Below are 19,064 nucleotides of genomic sequence, written 5' to 3' on the forward strand. Positions count from 1 at the left end.
AACCCCTATTACCTTCAGATAGGACCACCTTCTGCCTTAAACACATAAGGATATATCCTACTTTCAAATAAGGGAGAATTTCAGTTATATAATAAATATAGATATATAAATCAATAAAATAAATAACGATACACTTTTAAGAATTTGTATTTAATCAGGATTCTACTCCAACCTTCATTTCAAACACAGGGAGACTGTGAATGGAAAAAAGGTACTATGTAAAGTTTAATACAATGAACTAAAAATTCTGCCACAACACACAAAGGAAACATAAGCACTTACATCTGATGATGTATATCAGTTTAAAGGTCTGTCTCAGCTGACTTTCCACATACCTTATGGGAATAATGAGGATCCATGATCCGTGCAAGACCAAAGTCGCCTATCTTCAGCACCAAGTCTTCAGTATTAATGAAAAGATTAGCTGGTTTGAGATCTCTGTGCAGTACGTTTGCTGAGTGAATATATTTGAGCCCACGTAGCAGCTGATACATGAAAAGCCTGGCATGCTCTTCCAGTAACGGGCCCTGCTCCAGGACATTAGCCAAGTCTGTCTCCATGTACTCCTGAACAATGTAAACACTGTTCAGTTCAGTAAGAGAGCCCACATCATCTGTTAACTGGCTTCCACTAGGACCAAGAATTTCAAACACCTTCACAATGTTATCATGGTCAAGTCTTCTAATAATTTTGATTTCACGTAGAGCATGTTTGACACTCTGGGGATCAGTAAGGACAATTTTCTTGATGGCTACTCTTTTGTCACAGTCATTGTCTACAGCAGAAAAAACCAAGCCATTGCCTCCACAACCCAATGGTTTTAAGTCCATATACCTAGAGCCCAGATCAAAACCATGAATGTTCATGAGACTTTCAAATTTCTCTGCCATTCTGAAACCCTTACTATTGCCTTTTCCTTTCGAATTGTTGAACTTGTGTAAATAAGGAAGAAAGCTGGCATCAAAAGGAAAGATCTTTCAAAAAGGTAGAAAAAAAATAATTTTGCTTCCACAGCAAGATGGTTTCATTGCATATGCCAACCAGGCCCGTTGAGTTCCCCTTAGATTTAAAGCTCAAAAAGCTCTACTCATACTGAGAATTAAAAAGATTGCAGTACTCATAGTTCAAGAAAGGGGCAGCAACTCTGCAGACATTTAAAGAAAACACTCAAGAAACTCAAACGGAATGAAATGACATACTATGCACTCAGATTTACTGTGCTGAAGGGTTTAACATTTAACAGAAATGTGAATAAATATGCACACAACAGGCTTCTATGAACATTCTCCTCACAGTGCAGATACATTCAGTGTTGGACTGGTCCTGAGCAGCATCATTCTAAGGTGCTGGTAAGCACTATTTCCGTTTTGCTTCTTTTCTTCCTTTGTTGCTGTATATTTCAACAGGAAGCCCTGGTGGCTGTTGGTTAACAGAAGATGTCTTTTGTTAGTGATCAGGTGGCTCCAGCTCACCACAATCACAATCAAAGCTACCGTCCATCTTACTCTGATACAACCTGGAGGATGAGAAAAAAGAAGGAAAAGAGTCACCACCGTAGGAAATGCTCTTTTTTTTTTGGCTGCACCTTGTGACAGGCGGAACTTTCCCGACCAGGGATCAAACCCATACCCCCTGCAGTGTAAGTGAGGAGTCTTAACCACTGGACCACCAGGGAAGCCCAGGAAATGCTCTTTTATTCAACTCTGTAAAATGACACAAATTGGGCATTTAGCTATAGGCTACTACTGGTACATTAAACATACGTATTTAGTCACTAAATGGAAAGATTACCCTCAATCAAAAACAGCTATCCATGTTGTAAGCAATTCACACGTGTTGGCTCAGACTCCAGATCCCACCGTACTAGATTCTTTATATTATTTAGGTCATTAGCTTGTATAATTTCTTAAATGTCAATGAGCAAAGGAAGGCTCATAATATTTTTAAAGAATTCTTTAGAATTTCTGAGGGGTAAAGCATTAGTAACATTTTTCTAAAAATATATATATAATAGCCTACAATGTGTTAGTTCATTAAAGAACATGTTTACTTATTAACTCTGCCTAACAATATCTAATGAACAAAAGTGTAGCAGTACAAATAAGAAATTTGCCGAGCATGTTCTTAAACATAGGAGTGAACTTAAACAGTGAATAAACCTATGAATAAAACCCATGAAATGATGTTTAACTTCACTGGTAATCAGAAAAATCAAATTACTTCATGAAGATAACATTTCAGATTGAAAAACATTTTTAAGAGTCAGCTGTTAATATCAAGTCTGGAGAGGAATGTGGAAAAACAGGAACTTTCATACAATATTGGTGAGAGTTTAAATCAGTAAAAACATCAAAGAGCAAATTGGCATAAGCAAATAAATAAGGATCATACTTATGACTTGGCAATTTTTCTTCACGGACAGGTCCCTAGAGAAATGCTTGCAAATGAACATGCAAATGTTCATTTCTTTTGTAATGGCAAAATATCAAAAAAAGCCTAAACTTTCAACAGTAAGAGAATAAATGAGTTATACTCATATAGTTAACTACTATATAATAGTAAAAAATGAAGAGAGATGGTTGACATCACCAAATACACACTAAATTTAAAAAGCAAACTGCAGAGAGAAATGTGCATGCTGAAACCAGTTATATCAAGTGCAAAATGATGCTTTTAGGGTGCATACAGATGTAGCAAAAGTATAAAAGACGTAAGATTGATAAATAACAAATTCATGATAATGATTACCTTGAGGAATGAAGGAAGGGATAAGAATCAGGGTAGGATTACACAGCACGCTTCAACTGTATCTTTAATGTGTTAGTTCTTTAAAAAGAAAACTGAAGTGTGACAAATTATTAGACTGTTACAGAGTTAGGTGGTATGTAAATGAAGAGCTCACATTATAGTGCGGGAATACAGGCAGACAAAAAAGTAAAACACAGATATTAGATGGCACTAAGTGTTGTGGAAAAATAAAACAGAGAAAGAGGACAGGGGGGGTAGTTAGGAAATGCCTCTGATAAAGTGTTATTGGAGCAAAGCTCTAAAGGAGGAAGTAAGGGAAGTGGGTATGCCTTAGGGATGCTATGTGGGAGAAACTGTTGTAGACAGAGGGGCTAGGACCTGAAAGCCACTAAGGTGAGTGTCTCATGTCCCAGAAGCAACTAGGAGGCCAATGTCGTAGCTCATTTACATGTACATGCCTATAAGCATGTAATACAGCCTAACTAACCCTTAAATGGAAAGGCTTCGTGTTGTTTTTTAAAAAATTTTTTTATTTTTGGCTGTGTTGGGTCTTCGTTGCTGCGTGCGGGATTTCTCTAGTTGCGGCGGTGCGCGGGCTTCTCATTGCGGTGGCTTCTCTTGTTGCGGAGCACGGGCTCTAGGTGCACGGGCTCAGTAGTTGTGGCTCGCGGGCTCTACAGAGCAGGCTTAGTAGTTGTGGCACACTGGCTTAGGTGCTCCACGGCATGTGGGATCTTCCCAGACCAGGGCTCGAACCCATGTCCCCCTGCATTGGCAGGCAGATTCCTAACCACTGCGCCACCAGGGAAGCCCAGGTTTCCTGTTGCTGACTTCTGATCTTAAAGCTGGTATAGGGGCATATACAGTGCTATTTTCTGAATGGGTCTGAAGAGATTGGAAATAGGACAGCTGTAATAGTCCTTTGTTCAAAGAGCTAATCATTTAAAGGCAAGGAGAAAATTTATCATTGTATGAAATAAAGCAGTCCATTCTGAACCTGAACATGTAACAACTTACAATCACCTTCAGGTGTGGCCTAAGAACTGCTAGGACCCAAACAAATCAGCTATTTCACAGTGGTGAAGCTTTCATACAACAGAGGAATCTGCCTTTATTTTCTGCCTGCTTCGTTCACATTCCTATATACCTCACATGTGGAAACACAAGATTCTGAAAAATAAAATAAGGTAACAGCATTTGCCTCAATCTGAGCAAATCTTCAATTTTGAGAAATCCACAAACATCAAAAATAATGTGTGAAAGAGAAACTGATGATACTAATAACTCAGGGACTAAGTAGATAAATGATCCTAATGGCAACAGCTTATTTAATGAAAACTGATTATTTACTATCCCTGAGTTATTTTAATAAATATGAGTGTTTCTTACATTTACTTAATATTGTGAAAGACGTTAATAGCATAATAGCTTTCTTTGTTTCACTATGACAGAGATGGTTTCTTCTGTATGCAAGTATTTTGTCTGCTTCTCAGAAATCAAAAAAAAAATAAACACAAACAAACAGATTCTGCGGACTCCTAAAAATTCTGTAACTTATCAGTCTATTTGTAGTAAAACATTTAAAAGGTAAATTAAGGTTTACAAATAAACTTTTAAATAAAAAAAAATACTTCAGATTTTTAAAGGGCTTTAATTAATACTGTGTGCCTCCCCCCACTCCAATTTTTTCTATTTGTATACATCTTGATTCTTCCCGTTCCCTACCAAATATCTTAGAAAAAAAATCAGTATTTGTCGGGACTTCCCCGGTGGTCCAGTGGGTAAGACTCCACGATCCCAGTGCAGGGGGCCGGGATTCAATCCCTGGTCAGGGAACTAGATCCTGCATGCATGCCGCTACTAAGAGTCTGCATGCGGCAACTGAAAGATCCTGCGTGCCACAACTAAGACCCAGTGCAGCCTAAATAAATAAATAAACAAAATAACAATGATTCTTAAAAAAAATAAAAGAAATAATTGTTCATTTAAAAAAATATCAGTATTTTTCAAAGGCTGTCCAGTGTTTCTGAAATTTACATTTCTAGTCTCCACGTGAAACAGAATGTTTGTTCACACCTACCTTCTTGCCCAACGCAGACAATTCCTTAAAGCTCAGTCAAGTTTTAAGTTTTTGATAAATGTACATTTTTATGTCAGTTTAACAGACTTGACATAAGAACAGTAAAACCTCTAGGTACTTTCTTAAGCTTCTAGTTTACTAATAACAGCAATCATGGGCAAGCAGAAATAAGGCTTTGCTAAAAACAACACCACTGGGACTTCCCTGGTAGTCCAATGGTAAAGAATCCACCTTCCAATGCAGGGGGCGCGGGTTCGATCTCTGGTTGGGGAACTAAGATCCTGCGTGCTGTGGGGCAACTAAGCCCGTGTGCCACAACTATTGAGCGTGCGAGCCTCAACGAGACAGCCCACGCGCTGCAACCTACAGAGCCCCCGCACTCTGGAGCCCGCGCACCACAACTAGAGAGAGAAAACCCGCACACCACAACTAGAGAGAAGTCCGAGCACCACAACTAGAGAGAAACCCAAGCGCCGGAACGAAGAGATCCCGCATGCCTCAACAAAGATCCCATGTGCCGCAACGAAGACCCGACGCGGGCTCCCCCCCCAAAAAAAACACCACTATCATCCAAGAGCACGACAGTAGGAACTGCAGCCAGATTATGAGAGAGACATCTTTACTCAGATTATGAGAGAGATCTCTGCTCAAGACCTCCAACCACAACTGCCCCCTTTCAATTTCAGTGAGACCAAGAAGCATTACAGAGCAGAAACAAGTGGAAGGATGAGAATGCCTCTTCAGAAATCTCAATGACTGGTCAGCATTTACAGGGGTAAAGAGTGGGTAAAGATTCATCTTGGGGAAGGTAGGAGTTTTACCTAGGCTGAGAACTGCAGAGTTCTCATTATAGATTCACATGATGACTATATTGAAAGCCTTAAGCAGACTTTACAGAAATGAGACCAACGTAAAGAAAGAAGGTAATATTTATCAACAAAACTGTAATTCCACTAGACAGTGAGGACTGTACCAATAAAAAATTGGGGGGGGGTGAAGGAGAATACCCCATTATTTACATAGTGCTTGCCCAGTGAGTTGCCTCACTGTCTGTGAGTAGTACTCTTTGAAGTCCTTCAGTATCTATTAGACCAAAAGCTACTTATTTAGCACTTTTTCATCCAGGAGCTTGAAGAATAAGCTCACCTTAAACAGTAAGTTGGAGGTAATGTTATACCTCTGCATGATAAAGTGGATCCAGTACATGTTTCCAATTCAGTCCCACTCCATTCAGCAAGTATTTGCTAATTATATGTTATGTACTTGTCAATATACTAAGCACTGGGGATAAAATGGTAAGTAAACATAAGCTTGGGCCCTGCCCTCATGGAGTTTATGGTATGGTTGGAGACAAACAATAAACTAACAATATGAAAAAGGAGAATGCAGAAGGGAAAAATGGTACCGGATGGTACAGGATGGTATGAGAGCCTAGACACTGGGGGATCTGACCTAATTAGAGAGGTCAGGATATATGCCTCTGGAAGCCCTAAAAAGTCAGGGGTCTCCCATGCTCCTCCTTAGTGACCATGAAGACAGCTTCTTCCTTATCGCCTTGACCCTTATGGCAGTTATATTCCAAATCCTGATCTCTCCAATCACCTCCATCTTTCACATCCATCAGGGAGCTCCATGGGCATGCACATGCAGCTCAACTGGATCAGCAGATTACTTGTCAGTGCATTCTCCATCCTCATCACCAACCTCTAGAAATGTCTCATTTATACCATTTTCTCCACCATCTATCACGTTTAACCTCATAGAAGCAAAGTTCAAGGCTTAGACTCTGGAAAGATCTGCAGTTCTATATTCCTTCTGCACTTTCCACACACTTCAAGGGAGGAAAGGGAAAACTATGACAGGACAGTAACTTAAAAATGACCCTTCCCACCACCTTTGCAATTTCTGCCTCCAAATGTTACCCGTTCCTACCATCAGGGCTGACACTGTGTTGCTTGGAGGGAGGTCACTGGTTAAGTCTTAATTAGCTGAATCAATGTTGTTTTGTTTTTAACAATTTGGTAAATAAAATGAAGTACAGAGAATGATTTATAAGGATGAAGTTGGCTCTTTGGTTTTCTTTCAGTGATTCACCATAACATGGAAGTAAAAGCTCTCTATGTAGCCCAGGCTGGGTACCAGCTTCCAACACTTACATGTAACTTCCTGAAGCTGCATTAGCCACAAATGTTGCCTCAAGCTCTCCTTTCTTCCCTAAACTGCCTCCAGCTTTCTGTCAGTTAGCCTAACCCCACACCAAGAGAAAAGCAGGTACTCTGAGTCAAGCCTAAGTGTATGAAGTAAAGTTATAAAATGCAAAAGAAAGAAAAGACAGTAGAATAACTTCACTCTGCCCCATCTCCGCATTCTACAGAAACTGGATTTTCTTTCCTTTCTTATCCAGGAACAACTTGGTCAGTGTCAGAAAGTACAAAGTTTGAGGTGAGGGCCTTAAACATAAAGGTTATTTGTCTGGTTTTCTCTTCCATCTTCTATTCTGCTGCTTCTCAGGTTAAATGCTGACTTGGGTCATCTGGCCTGATCATACTCACTCACTTAAACACCACCACCACCACCACCACCCACCCCCCTACCCCCCCAGCTCTTGCCTATTTAGCTCTTTTCCAGGGTCAAGTGAGTAATTTGAGTTAACTGGCATTCAGCCAGCCTCACATCTCCTCAGCCAAAACCCAGCTGCTTTTGGAGAGAAGGGAAAGGTTGAGCTCTACTTACATTCACCTAGGACTGTCTCCTAACCCTGGCACAGAGAGGTGTTGTTATAGCAAATTCTCCCTTCCCTAAGATCATGTTCTCAAGCTCTCATCAAAGATACTAAGTTTCTAGGGCAGAGAAGGCCAAAGGCTACAGCTTAACTGCTGGCTTATATGCATTCTTGACAAAGCCCTCACTCCTAACGTAGGGTAGCCCTCAGAGTTACCAGGGACCCCTCTCAGGATTTAGACCTAAAGGAGGTCCAAAGTGCAAACCAGTGTCAGTGAATCTTCTTAGGAACCTGGCTGGTGTGGGAGGGAGGACCTTAACACTTGAGCCCTGAAGACTAACAGGCTTTGCCTGCTATCAGTAACTACTGTAAGCTACACAAAAAAACTCTCAAACATGATTACATAGCTTCTAATAAAATATCCAGTTTTTTTAAAACTCCTCTTCTACTCCTAACTTCTGTTCTTAAATTGTCTGAAACTTTGCCTAAATAACACTTTAACATTAGGGACACTTCAACCATTGAAAAGGCCATTATAAAATAAATATCATTATGTTTACTTTGATGCTCAATTCTAGTTGCTATTTAATTTACTCTAAGTACCTATATTGGAATATTTGAACTTCACAGACCAGATAAACAAGTCAAAGAATCTCTAAAGACCCTTCCAATTCTAAAAGTCTACGATTTATGAAAGCACCATATAAGTCTTTCACTTCAGTAGTTTTTGCTTCCACTTATTATGGTGGGATGCCCAGAATGGTGGAAATGTGATTGAAATTACTATAAACCTAACATTAAACAAACATGATCCCTTCTACAAATTTATGGCTGGAAAATTTAAAATTACTGTAATAACCCTTCATCCCTCTCCTATCCTCTTCCTGCCTAAGCCCTCATTTCTAAGACTCCTCTCCTAACTAATGGTAAGGAAACACTTGAGGCAAATATATAAGCAGGAGACAAGTAGGCAGCCTCCTTCTTCAAGTACCTTTGGAAATCTGAGGATTCCAACCAAACAAAAATGAATATAAATTTCTTTAGTAGTCAAGATAGGTTATGCAGTGTTACAGTAACCTATAACCCTAAAATCTCAGTGACTTAAACTTTTTAAGTCCAGCTCATGCAACAAGACCAACATAGCTGTTATCTAAACTCTTGAATTACCTACCATCTCTATCATTGCCACTCAATGTGCCAGAGGGAAAGAAGAAGGAATATCTCACTGGTGCCTAAACCTTCGTCCAAAAATGATACACTTCACTTCTACTCACATTTTACTGACCAAAGCAGGTCACATTGTCCCACCTACTTCAAGGCAGTAGGGAAATGCAATCCCAACATGGCCCAGAAGCAGAGAGAACCTAGATTGTTTTGAACAGCTTTCACTAAAACAGCTTCAATTCTTCCATCCATCCACTACATTTTTATTCAACAAAACCTTGAGTGCTTACCAAATGCCAGGCATTCTTTTAGGCATTAAGGTACAGAAGGGGTCAAAATAGTAAAAAAAACAAAACAAAAAAAACCTCATGGAGCACATATTCACTCCTAGAGCATCACAGTATCAACAGACTCCATTGTAGTACATTCCTCCCTGTCCCACTAGGCCTGCTTTCTCTTCTCTTTTCTAATAGCATTTTCCTTCCTTTGTCTTTGGCCATCCACCCCCAATCTCATCTAATCTCTAATCTTCAAATCCTATAATCTTCATTTTCTAGGGCACCACTCCCTTCCCCTTTGTTGTAGCTCTATTTTAAAATAAAAGGTTTGGGACTAAGTAGCTTTACTGACATTTTCTGATCATAGTTCCTGGTAGTTAGTAAGCACCTTAAAAACTACTGAATGAATTAATGTAAATAACATATTCTACTTGGTAGTAGAAAGTTTTGGAGAAGACAAGCTCTACCCTCGATTTTTCAAAATCTGATTACATTCTGACCTACCAAGTGGGGACATCAGTGATGACTCCTAAATATGGTACTTTCCTTTCCGTGCATTCCCGCAAGAGCCTCACCCTATGGTGAACACATAGGTCTGCCAACATCTGAAGAAAGCAACTGATTTCAACCCACTCAGACTGAAGAAACAAAAACACTTCAGCTTTGTTACAGCTCCTGGTTTGTTTTGCTGAGGTAGTGGAGAGGGACTGTGCCACTGAAATAGTATCCTATGTAACCAGATGAGTAGGAGTCTGTAAAAAGTCCTACTAGCCTATATGATAGCAAGTAGGTATCATGAAGATATGCAAGACTCTGACATTACTCTGATTTTACTGTTCTTTACTCCATCCTAGTAGGGTCTATGGCATCTAGCACCACAGCTTTCCAAACTATACATCAAATACAACAGCTGTCACTTTTGAGCTAACCCTGGTGAGGGTCTGAAGAAGGCCACATTGTGCAAGTCCACACAAAACATTTCTGGACCCTCATCAAATGGAGACAACCATGTGCTTGGTTAGAGAGTCCCCAACATTTTTTTTTTTTAAGGGATATCCTTTTTTTTTAATTTTATTTATTTTATTTATTTATTTTTGGCTGTGTTGGGTCTTTGTTGCTGTGCGTGGACTTTCTCTAGTTGTGGCAAGCAGGGGCTACTCTTGGTTGCGGTGCGCAGGCTTATTGCGGTGGCTTCTCTTGTTGCAGAGCATGGGCTCTAGGCACGCGGGCTTCAGTAGTTATAGCACGTGGGCTCAGTAGTTGTGGCACACAGGCTTAGTTGCTCCGTGGCACGTGGGATCTTCCCAGACCAGGGCTTGAACCCATGTCCCCTGCATTGGCAGGAGGATTCTTAACCACTGTGCCACCAGGAAAGCCCTCCCCAATTTTTAAAAAATGATTCAGAATGGCATACAACTTTTCTGGAATATCTTTCTTCCTTTGTTTCTCATTTTCTCCGGACCTGAACAAAGCTTGCAAAATAAAAAATAGTGTAAGTTTCCTTTCAGATTCACACTATGGTTTGGCACTGCTGAAAAATTCCTGTCTGATTTCACTAACCCCATACTTAAAAAAAAAAAAAAAACCAAAGAAACATGAAGAGATCTGAAGTCTAGTCCAGGATCTGTGGCTAAATTAGCTTTGTAATCAAAGCATCTCAGATTTCTACACCTTAGTTCCTCATCAGGAAAATGATGGAGCTAAACTACGTGATTTCTATGGTCTCTTCCAGCTCCAAAATGTTTTAAGTTTAGTGAAAGGGTCAGGATTTCCACTCCTGATTAGAATGCAGAAAGTTGCAAGACACCATTACTCTCACCCTATAAACAATGATAAGCTGAATAAGCTACAAAATTGTAGTTTTTTTGTTTTGTTTTGTTTTTAAACATAAGGGGACTTCCCTGGTGGCGCAGTGGTTAAGAATCCACCTGCCAATGCAGGGGACACAGGTTCGAGCCCTGGTCCGGGAAGATCCCACATGCTGCGGAGCAACTAAGCCTGTGCGCCACAACTACTGAGCCTGTGCTCTCAAGTCCTTGAGCCACAACTACTGAGCCCACGTGCCACAACTACTGGAGCCCGTGCACCTAGAGCCCATGCTCCTCAACAAGAGGAGCCACCACAATGAGAAGCCCCCGCTCACCACAATTAGAGAAAGCCCGGGCACAGCAACAAAGACCCAATGTAGCCAAAAATAAACAAATAAATTTTTAAAAAACATCAGAAAGTTAAGGATGCAAAGAACTTTAAATAAATTAAGTTCCAGAAAATGTCAAGCTCTTCATAAGACAAGAGACCATGGCTATTCTCATTCCTGGCAAAGTGGCAAGAAAACAAGAAATTTTCCACGAACAGGACTAAGAAGAAACCAGCCAAATTTATAAACAAATTTTACTGGCTGAATGTGGATTCAGGTAACAGATTAGAATTCAGAGGAAGCCCAGTTACAAGCCCCACCTGCCAATTCTTCCCCACGGGTCCTCACTAAGTGCACAAGTCTGAAGCCAAGGCCGGAAAGCTGAGAGAAAATCTCATGAAGCATATAGGTCTCCACTGTGTACAAGACAGATGCCCTCTTAAGGTGGAGGCCAAGACAGGAATATGAGATAAACCGCTCCAAGTCACTCTGAATGTAAGGCAGATATTCTTCATAAGAAAATGGGCAAAAACATGAGTTAAAGAAAACCTGAGGTGGTACTGAAAAGCGAAGAAAATGTCCAAGCAATCCAAAGAGCTGGCAGCTAGGCTGAAAAGTAGAGAGCCCCAAGGTTCAGAAAGCTGACAGGGCAGAAGTATGTGATGAGAAAATGGACAAAAACTTTCCAAAACTGATAAAAGACATCAACTCACAAACCTGGAAGCTCAATGAACAGCAAGCAGGATAAATACAAAGAAACCCATACTTAAGCACATCATAAACTATTGAAAACTGGGGGGTGGGAAGGGTGGAAGAGCAACTCTTAAGAGCAACTATGGAAAAGAGAAAAAGTATATACTAGGGAAAAACAATAGAAACAATGGCTGATTTATCATTAGAAACAATGAAAGCCAGAAGACAACAGAACACCACCTTTCAAGTTCCAAAAGAAACTATCAACCCAGAATTCTACATCTAGGAAAACATACTTCAAAAATGATGAAATAAAAACATTTCAAAGAGACAAAAGGGAAAAGAACTTGTCTCCAACAGACTTTCACTACAAGAAATGCTAAAAGAAGTTGGTTACGGTGAAGGAAAAACCCCAGATCTGCAGAAAGGAACAAAATCCCCAGAAAGGGTAAATAATTGGAAAACACAAAAAGCCTTAAAAACAAAACAGAACACATGTTTAAATGTCTTTAAGAGACTATTGATTGTTTAGAGCAAAAATAATAATGTACTGTGGCGGTTATAGCACATGTAGAAGTAAAACATAAGAGTACTACTATCTAGTACCCAGATCCCATTTAGGTTTTTACAATTGTACCAATAATGTACTTGAGAGCTAAATAAACCCAGTTCAGAATCACATGTTACAATGACTACAATGTGCTAGAAGGGGGTAAACTGAATCATGCAATCGTAAGGTTTGCAGTGTTAGTGAAGTAGTTTATATTATTCAAAACAGACTGCGATAAATAATAAAAGGCTCATGGGTCATCTTTAAACACCTTCTCCCTTTTTGGTCATTATGTATACTTACTAACATGCCCATCAATGGGGAGTAAAGGGAAGGAAAAAGAAAACTAAGTAAATCAACAATTATAAGTAATGATTTATTTTGCCAAGCAGTTGTGTACTTTTACATCAATAATAATACAAACTAATACATTAACATTTAAATACCACAGATTCGGGACTTCCCTGGCGGTTGGGTGGTTAACACTCGGAGCTTCCACTGCAGGGGGCATGGGTTCAATCCCTGGCCTGGGAACTAAGATCCCAGGTGCCACACGGCATGGCCATAAATACATACACACATATGTACATACATACATATATACATACCACAGATTCACTGACACTTCCAAAGAAGATAGAAATTAACCATGTTACTCAAGATAAATACACATATTTTATTATTTTTTCCCAAATATTTTAATTGAAATAATTTTGAGGGGCTCTACTTTCTACTTAAAAAATATATAGTTTTTAAGAATTTAAGGACTTCCCTGGCAGTCCAGTGGTTAAGACTCCGCACTCCCAACGCAGGGGGAACCGGTTCGATCCCTGGTCAGGGACTAAGATTCCACATGCCACGTGGTGTGGCCAAAAATTAAAAAAAAAAAAAAGAGAGGGAGAGAATTTTAAAAACTACATTATGGAGTACAGCTCAAAAGTTCTAAGTTGACAATATAAATAACATTATCTGGTACATATTTATCCTACATTATCAGCTTTTATAAAAGCAATTAATGAAAAACATTTGTATTATAAAGGAAGTCATAGCACTGAACATGAGAATTTTTTAATAGTTGAATTTTAAAAGAATAGAATAAACAATAGCAAGCTTAAGAACATAGTATGTGTGAAGCATACTACTCTTACACTAAATCCTCCTAACAACACTGCAAAATGGGTCCTAAGATCTTTAGAGAATTTAAATAATGCATTAAAAATCACATATCAGTGAGAGCCAGAATTTGAACCTCAGGTTTCAAAAGCAAAGCCCATGACCGTCTCTCAAATAATAATGTAATTTACTGACAAGTACACTACACATTCCCGCCCAACCCTTTAATAGTAGAGTGTATTTCTTATAGACAGAACATTCTTCTGCATAACCAAAATATAGTCATCAAAGTCAGGAAATTAACACTGGCATAGTACTACTATTTAGTACTCAGATCCCATTTAAGTTTTTACAATTGTACCAATTATGTACTTGAGAGCTAAATAAACCCAGTTCAGAATCACATGTTACAATGACTACAATGCAATCTTTAATGTACTTTTTCCCTTTAGAAGTTTAAGGGAGTCAAACAAACATTTTATACAGTGCACAAAAATTTACTGAGCACTTGGCACGTGTCAAGCACTGTTTCCTGGTACAGTGGAGAATAAGACAGTTAAGGTTCTTCTGCTTCCAAAGACTTTACATCCTAATGAGGAAAGACTAACAAGTAAACATAACTTCAGATTTGGCCAAGTGCTATGAATGGGTGGCTTGGAAATGGCCATCTAAGGAACTGAGGCCTGAATAGTAAGACAGAACCAGTGTTGCTAAGAGATGGGAAAAGAGTGTTCCAAACAGAGGAAAAAGCAAATACAACCTAGAGCAGGACATAACTTGGTATTTTGGAGGAAAAGAAAAGATGTGACAGCGTCCTGAGCAAAGGGAGCAGGGACTGATGGCAAACACATGAGGCAGGATTCTGAATTTTATAACTAAGAAAGCTACTGAAGGATTTTAAGCAGACAACTGGCATGGTTTCATCTCCATTTTTAAAAGATGATTCTGGTTACCGGGAGGAGAATGCACTGAAGAAGATGGTCAAGTGAAAGCAGAGACCAGTTAAAAGCTATTTCAGTAGGCCACATAAGATGATGGCGACTGAGATAGGCTGGTAGAAATGAAGATGTAAAACAGGAGACAAATCCAAATGATATTTTGGAGACCAAGAAAACTTGACGATGGATTAGATATGGTGGATAAAGGGAAAAACAGGTTTTAAGGATAACTCCTAGGTGACAATTACTGAGATGGGGAAGACTTGGAGAACAATATGGGAGAAAGAGGTCTATTTTGGACATATTAAGTCTATTTAGGTGAGAAGTCTAAACCAGAAACATACACTTGAGAATTATTCACATATAGATAGTATTTAAAAAACTAAATTGAATGAGACCTCCTATGGAAAGAATCAAGAGAAGGGGGGAAAAAAGTCCAGGACTAACCTCTGGGATATGCCAATACTTAGAGGCAGGAGAGGAGAGAGAAACCTGTAAAAAAAAAAAAAGTATTACAAAGTGTGAGGTAGGAGGAAAACAGGAATATGCGTCCCATAAACTAAGAGAAGCGGGCGAATAGGCAGAAAACTGTGGTCAATAATACTGAATGCTGCTGCAAGATCCTTTAAGATAAAATTGGTAAACAGATATCAATGGTAACCTTGACTAGAGTACTTTCAGTGGTGAGATGGTGATAGAAACCAGTCTGGAGTTGAAGAGCAAATGAAAGTGGAGAGAGCACACAAAGACAGTTCTTGAAAATCTGCTTGAAAGAGGATCAGAGAAATGAGGCAGTAGTAATGAGAAGAATGTGGAATCAGGAGAGGGTTTATAACAGACTTCTATTCTATATCTGCACTGTCCAATACAGAAGTCAATAGCTACACATGGCTACCAAGCGACTGAAATGTAGCTAGCATGACTAAGGAACTGAATTTTTTTAAATTAATTTTTGTTTAAATAGCCACATGTGGCTAGTGGCTATATCGGACAGCATAGCTCTAGAGCACATTTGTATACCAATAAAGATGGCCCAACAGAAAGGGCAAAATTCATGATGCAGGCAAGAAATGAGCCCTTAAGAAGTCAAGAGAAGGAATCTAGAGCACAAGTAGAGGAATGTACAAGGGATATAACATGAATGAAGCAAGGCATGAAGCCATGTAATCGGTGGGAACCAACACGACTTAAAATCAGAATATCCCTTAAGTTTGGTTGGAATCTTAAACATAAGACTAAATACAGAAGGCTATAAAAAGCTAAGCACAAGGGGAAGGGAAGGTAATTCAAATTTACTATCTATTAAGTGACAGGCACTTTCTAAAACGAACTACTTCTGTTACTCAGAACCAACACCTTGTTAAGTCTCATTTTACAAATAAGAACACTTTTGCTCCGAGAGGTAAATCAAGTTCACTGAAATCGCACATATAGTAAATGTCAAGATCTGGACACAGGCCACTCTGACTTACTCTAGGGTTAGAATCTTACCACTGCATAAGGTGGGAGGTAAAGAACCACTCAATGTTTCTATGCCTGGAAATAACATAACAAATGGCAGATCAATCTGGCAGCTTATCAACAAGTGGAAAAAAGCCTGGAGGTACTAGGCCAGAGGCAAAACTGCCCCCTCAGTGTTATCTGCAAGATAATTAAGGAACATTTACTTAACAGGTTATTTTTAATATTTTTAAATCCAAGTGAAAATATCTTTATTGAGACAAATGGGAAAATGCATATACTTGCAACTTCGAGTGTCTACATTACTGAACACAGGAGTATCAATCAGAAAATTGGCACTGTTTTATAATAACTACTAAAATAATATCTGGGCATATTAGAGAAGCAGGTAGTTAGAAACCTACCATCTCTCCAATTTGAAAATGAAGAGGGAAATTATTACATTAAGCCTAATCAGTTATTTTTTTTTTAGGGGTGACAAAAATATTTTACATTTTAATGTTATATGAACTCTCAACTCGACACATTTGTCAAAACTTATCAAACTGTACATCTTAGGATCACACTCACCATGCCATAAATTCATACATATCATAGTTTTAAAATAAATTGCATATTTTTCATAAGTTATCAATTGCTTTTATAACATATCTATTTAATAAGTACCTAATACTTTTCTCAAGAATCAAGGAGAAAGATTAAATTTTTTTCCTTCAAAAAAATCTTCTGTTAGAAAAAAATTATACGTTAAAAGCCTAATCAGTTATTAAATTATAGCTTAGACTATTTTAAATTTAGTGTGGGCAAAGATCATCTAAATCTGTGCTGTCCAATATGGTAGCCACTAACTTCATGCAGCTATTTAAGTATAAATTAATTAAAATTACATATAATTAAATATTCAGTTCCTCAGGTGCACTAGCCACCTGTCAAATGCTCAACAGTCACATGTGGCTAGTGGTTATCTCATTGGACAGCACAGAATAAAACATTTCTATCATCACAGAAAGTTCTATTGGACAGTCATTAGATCCTCAATCTTCCTTTTGACTTTTTTTCAGGAGGGCCAATGGAAAGAACAACTCAGAAGACCTGAGTTTTCCAAATCAGTCACTAACCAGCTGAGCAACTTATGTATGGTCACTTAGCAGTGCTTCCAGAAATGAATGTGCATTTGAATCACCTGAGAATCTAGTTAAACTGCAGGTTCTAACACAGTAAGTCTTGAGATGTGGTCGAGATTCTGCACTTCCAACAAATTCCCAGGTGCTGCTAATACTGCTTGTCCAGAAATCACCCTGTGAGTAACAAGGTCTTAGATTTCTCTGGGCCTCAGTTTCTTTAGCTGTCAAATGATGTACCTGGGGGAAGATAATACCCATGACCCCTCCGTAAAAACTAACATTTTATAGTTTTATGGTGGTATAGAATTAAATGCACACAGATTTCTCATACTCTTGAAGAGGCAGTCTCTTCCCTGAAGTAAACGCTAGGTTTCTAACAAACAATTTTTGTGACACCATCGTTCCCCCATAAAAAATTATCAAATTTAAATGAATATCAATGGGAAAATGTGATTTGCTACAGACAATCTCGGTACCACTTTTCAGAAATGGATTTAAAAGGCTGACATGTATATAAGACAAACCTTTCTAAATGCATCACCTCCACATGACAAGCAACTCCCAAGAAAAAAAAGTAACTACAATTACATTACTGTTTTTATCAAGTCTCAGTCAGGGTTCTGAGCAATAAAACCGACCAAAATCCCCATACCCCTAGAAGGCAGTGGAGTAATGTAACAGCCCACAAAACAGGCTGAAGGAGCTGACAGTGGGAAGCCAACAATGCTACAAAGAATTTACTTTCGAGGCATCTTCTTTTTTAACACGGGCCATAGAGTAGGCAATGCAAACAAGGAACTGGATAGCAGTGGTGAGGCTCATAGTTTCATAAGGCAATACCTCATAGAAAGGAGATAGGCTAACACACCCAGTTTGTTTATAAATTCTGAATGAAGCATGACAGGTAATTACCTATATTCTCAAAACACACACACACTGGAAATACATGTTCAACCTCTAAATGACAGGATGCTTTGAAAATCTATAATACTTTAAAATTTGTATTTTTAGATTTCCTTTAGTAGGAAATACAGTTTAAAGTTTGAATTAAACTTTACTAAAGTTCCCCTATATAAATCATACAACGTTCTTCCAAAATCTCTCCAAAGATTTGATTCTCATTAATACACTTTACTGCCCACAAAACCCTTCAAATAAATCACTGAGAAGATAAATCATATATACAAAGAAAAACTTGGGAGTGGGGAGTTTTTTCTCACTTTTAAAACAAACTGCTATCTCAATCTTTTTTTTCCCCTCAATCTTACTTTAAGCCAACCTGCTAAACAATGGCTTTCTACAATAGTCAAAATATTTTATCACCAAATTTCAATGTAAGTCCTAAATTTGGAGCTGTACATTCAGCTTATCTTAGAAAAAGACTGATGAAAAAATAGTGCTTATAACAATACCTATTCTAAGTTGTCTTTATTAAAACAGCAAATTCACGTAGATCAGAAGAAAGCACTAAATATAATTCCATCAGAGTGAAATGTTCATATTAAGAGCTTTACTGCTGTGCTTTTACAACATTTATTTAAACTATAATAATTTCTAGATATTATAAACATAACTTTTACATTACCAATGAAAACAAAAGGTTAATTTCTATCCACACCATAGAAGTACTATCTGTCCTTTGTAAATAATCCATAAGAAATCTCTCTCAATAATAACCAAGGAACTGTTAGTATCAAATATTTAATTGCAGCAACTGACCAGCAATTAATTTTACCTTTCCTCTCAACAAATATTACAAAATTCCACCTGCAGGATATATGATAATCCTTTTAAAACGCAATTTAAGAAGCCATTGCATTTTTACAGAAACTGTGGCTCCTCTATGAGAGAGACAATTATAATGTGTACAGGAGCATTTTAGCCTATCATTTAAAAAAATACAGTGTGTAAAAAAAAGGCCACGTAGCAGTCCGTGGGCAGGATGAGTCATCACCCAACTCAAAACTTGCAGCACTTCTAAGCTTCCTCCTACTCGACCCCATCCCCTTCAGCAATGTACCCTGAGTCAGCAAACCTTACTATTTTGTCAGTTATG

The 19,064-nt window shown here is 38.5% G+C and overlaps 1 protein-coding gene across 3 annotated transcripts in view; it reads right to left on the reverse strand.

The window, feature by feature from the left end:
* The window catches only part of MAPK6 (mitogen-activated protein kinase 6), a 34,018-nt gene that overhangs the window by 12,893 nt on the left and 2,061 nt on the right, over positions 1–19,064 (reverse strand). For 2 of the 3 annotated variants that reach the window (XM_059913291.1, XM_059913292.1), the window contains exon 2: positions 336–1,516. In XM_059913291.1, coding sequence (XP_059769274.1) covers positions 336–890 — 555 coding nt within the window. In that variant the 5' untranslated portion in view covers positions 891–1,516. Of the gene's footprint in view, positions 1–335; positions 1,517–14,870; positions 14,916–19,064 lie in introns of all 3 variants that reach the window. The other variant, XM_059913293.1, reaches the window with a different exon arrangement.

Source organism: Balaenoptera ricei, chromosome 2 (genome assembly GCF_028023285.1).
Source record: "Balaenoptera ricei isolate mBalRic1 chromosome 2, mBalRic1.hap2, whole genome shotgun sequence".
NCBI lineage: Eukaryota > Metazoa > Chordata > Mammalia > Artiodactyla > Balaenopteridae > Balaenoptera > Balaenoptera ricei.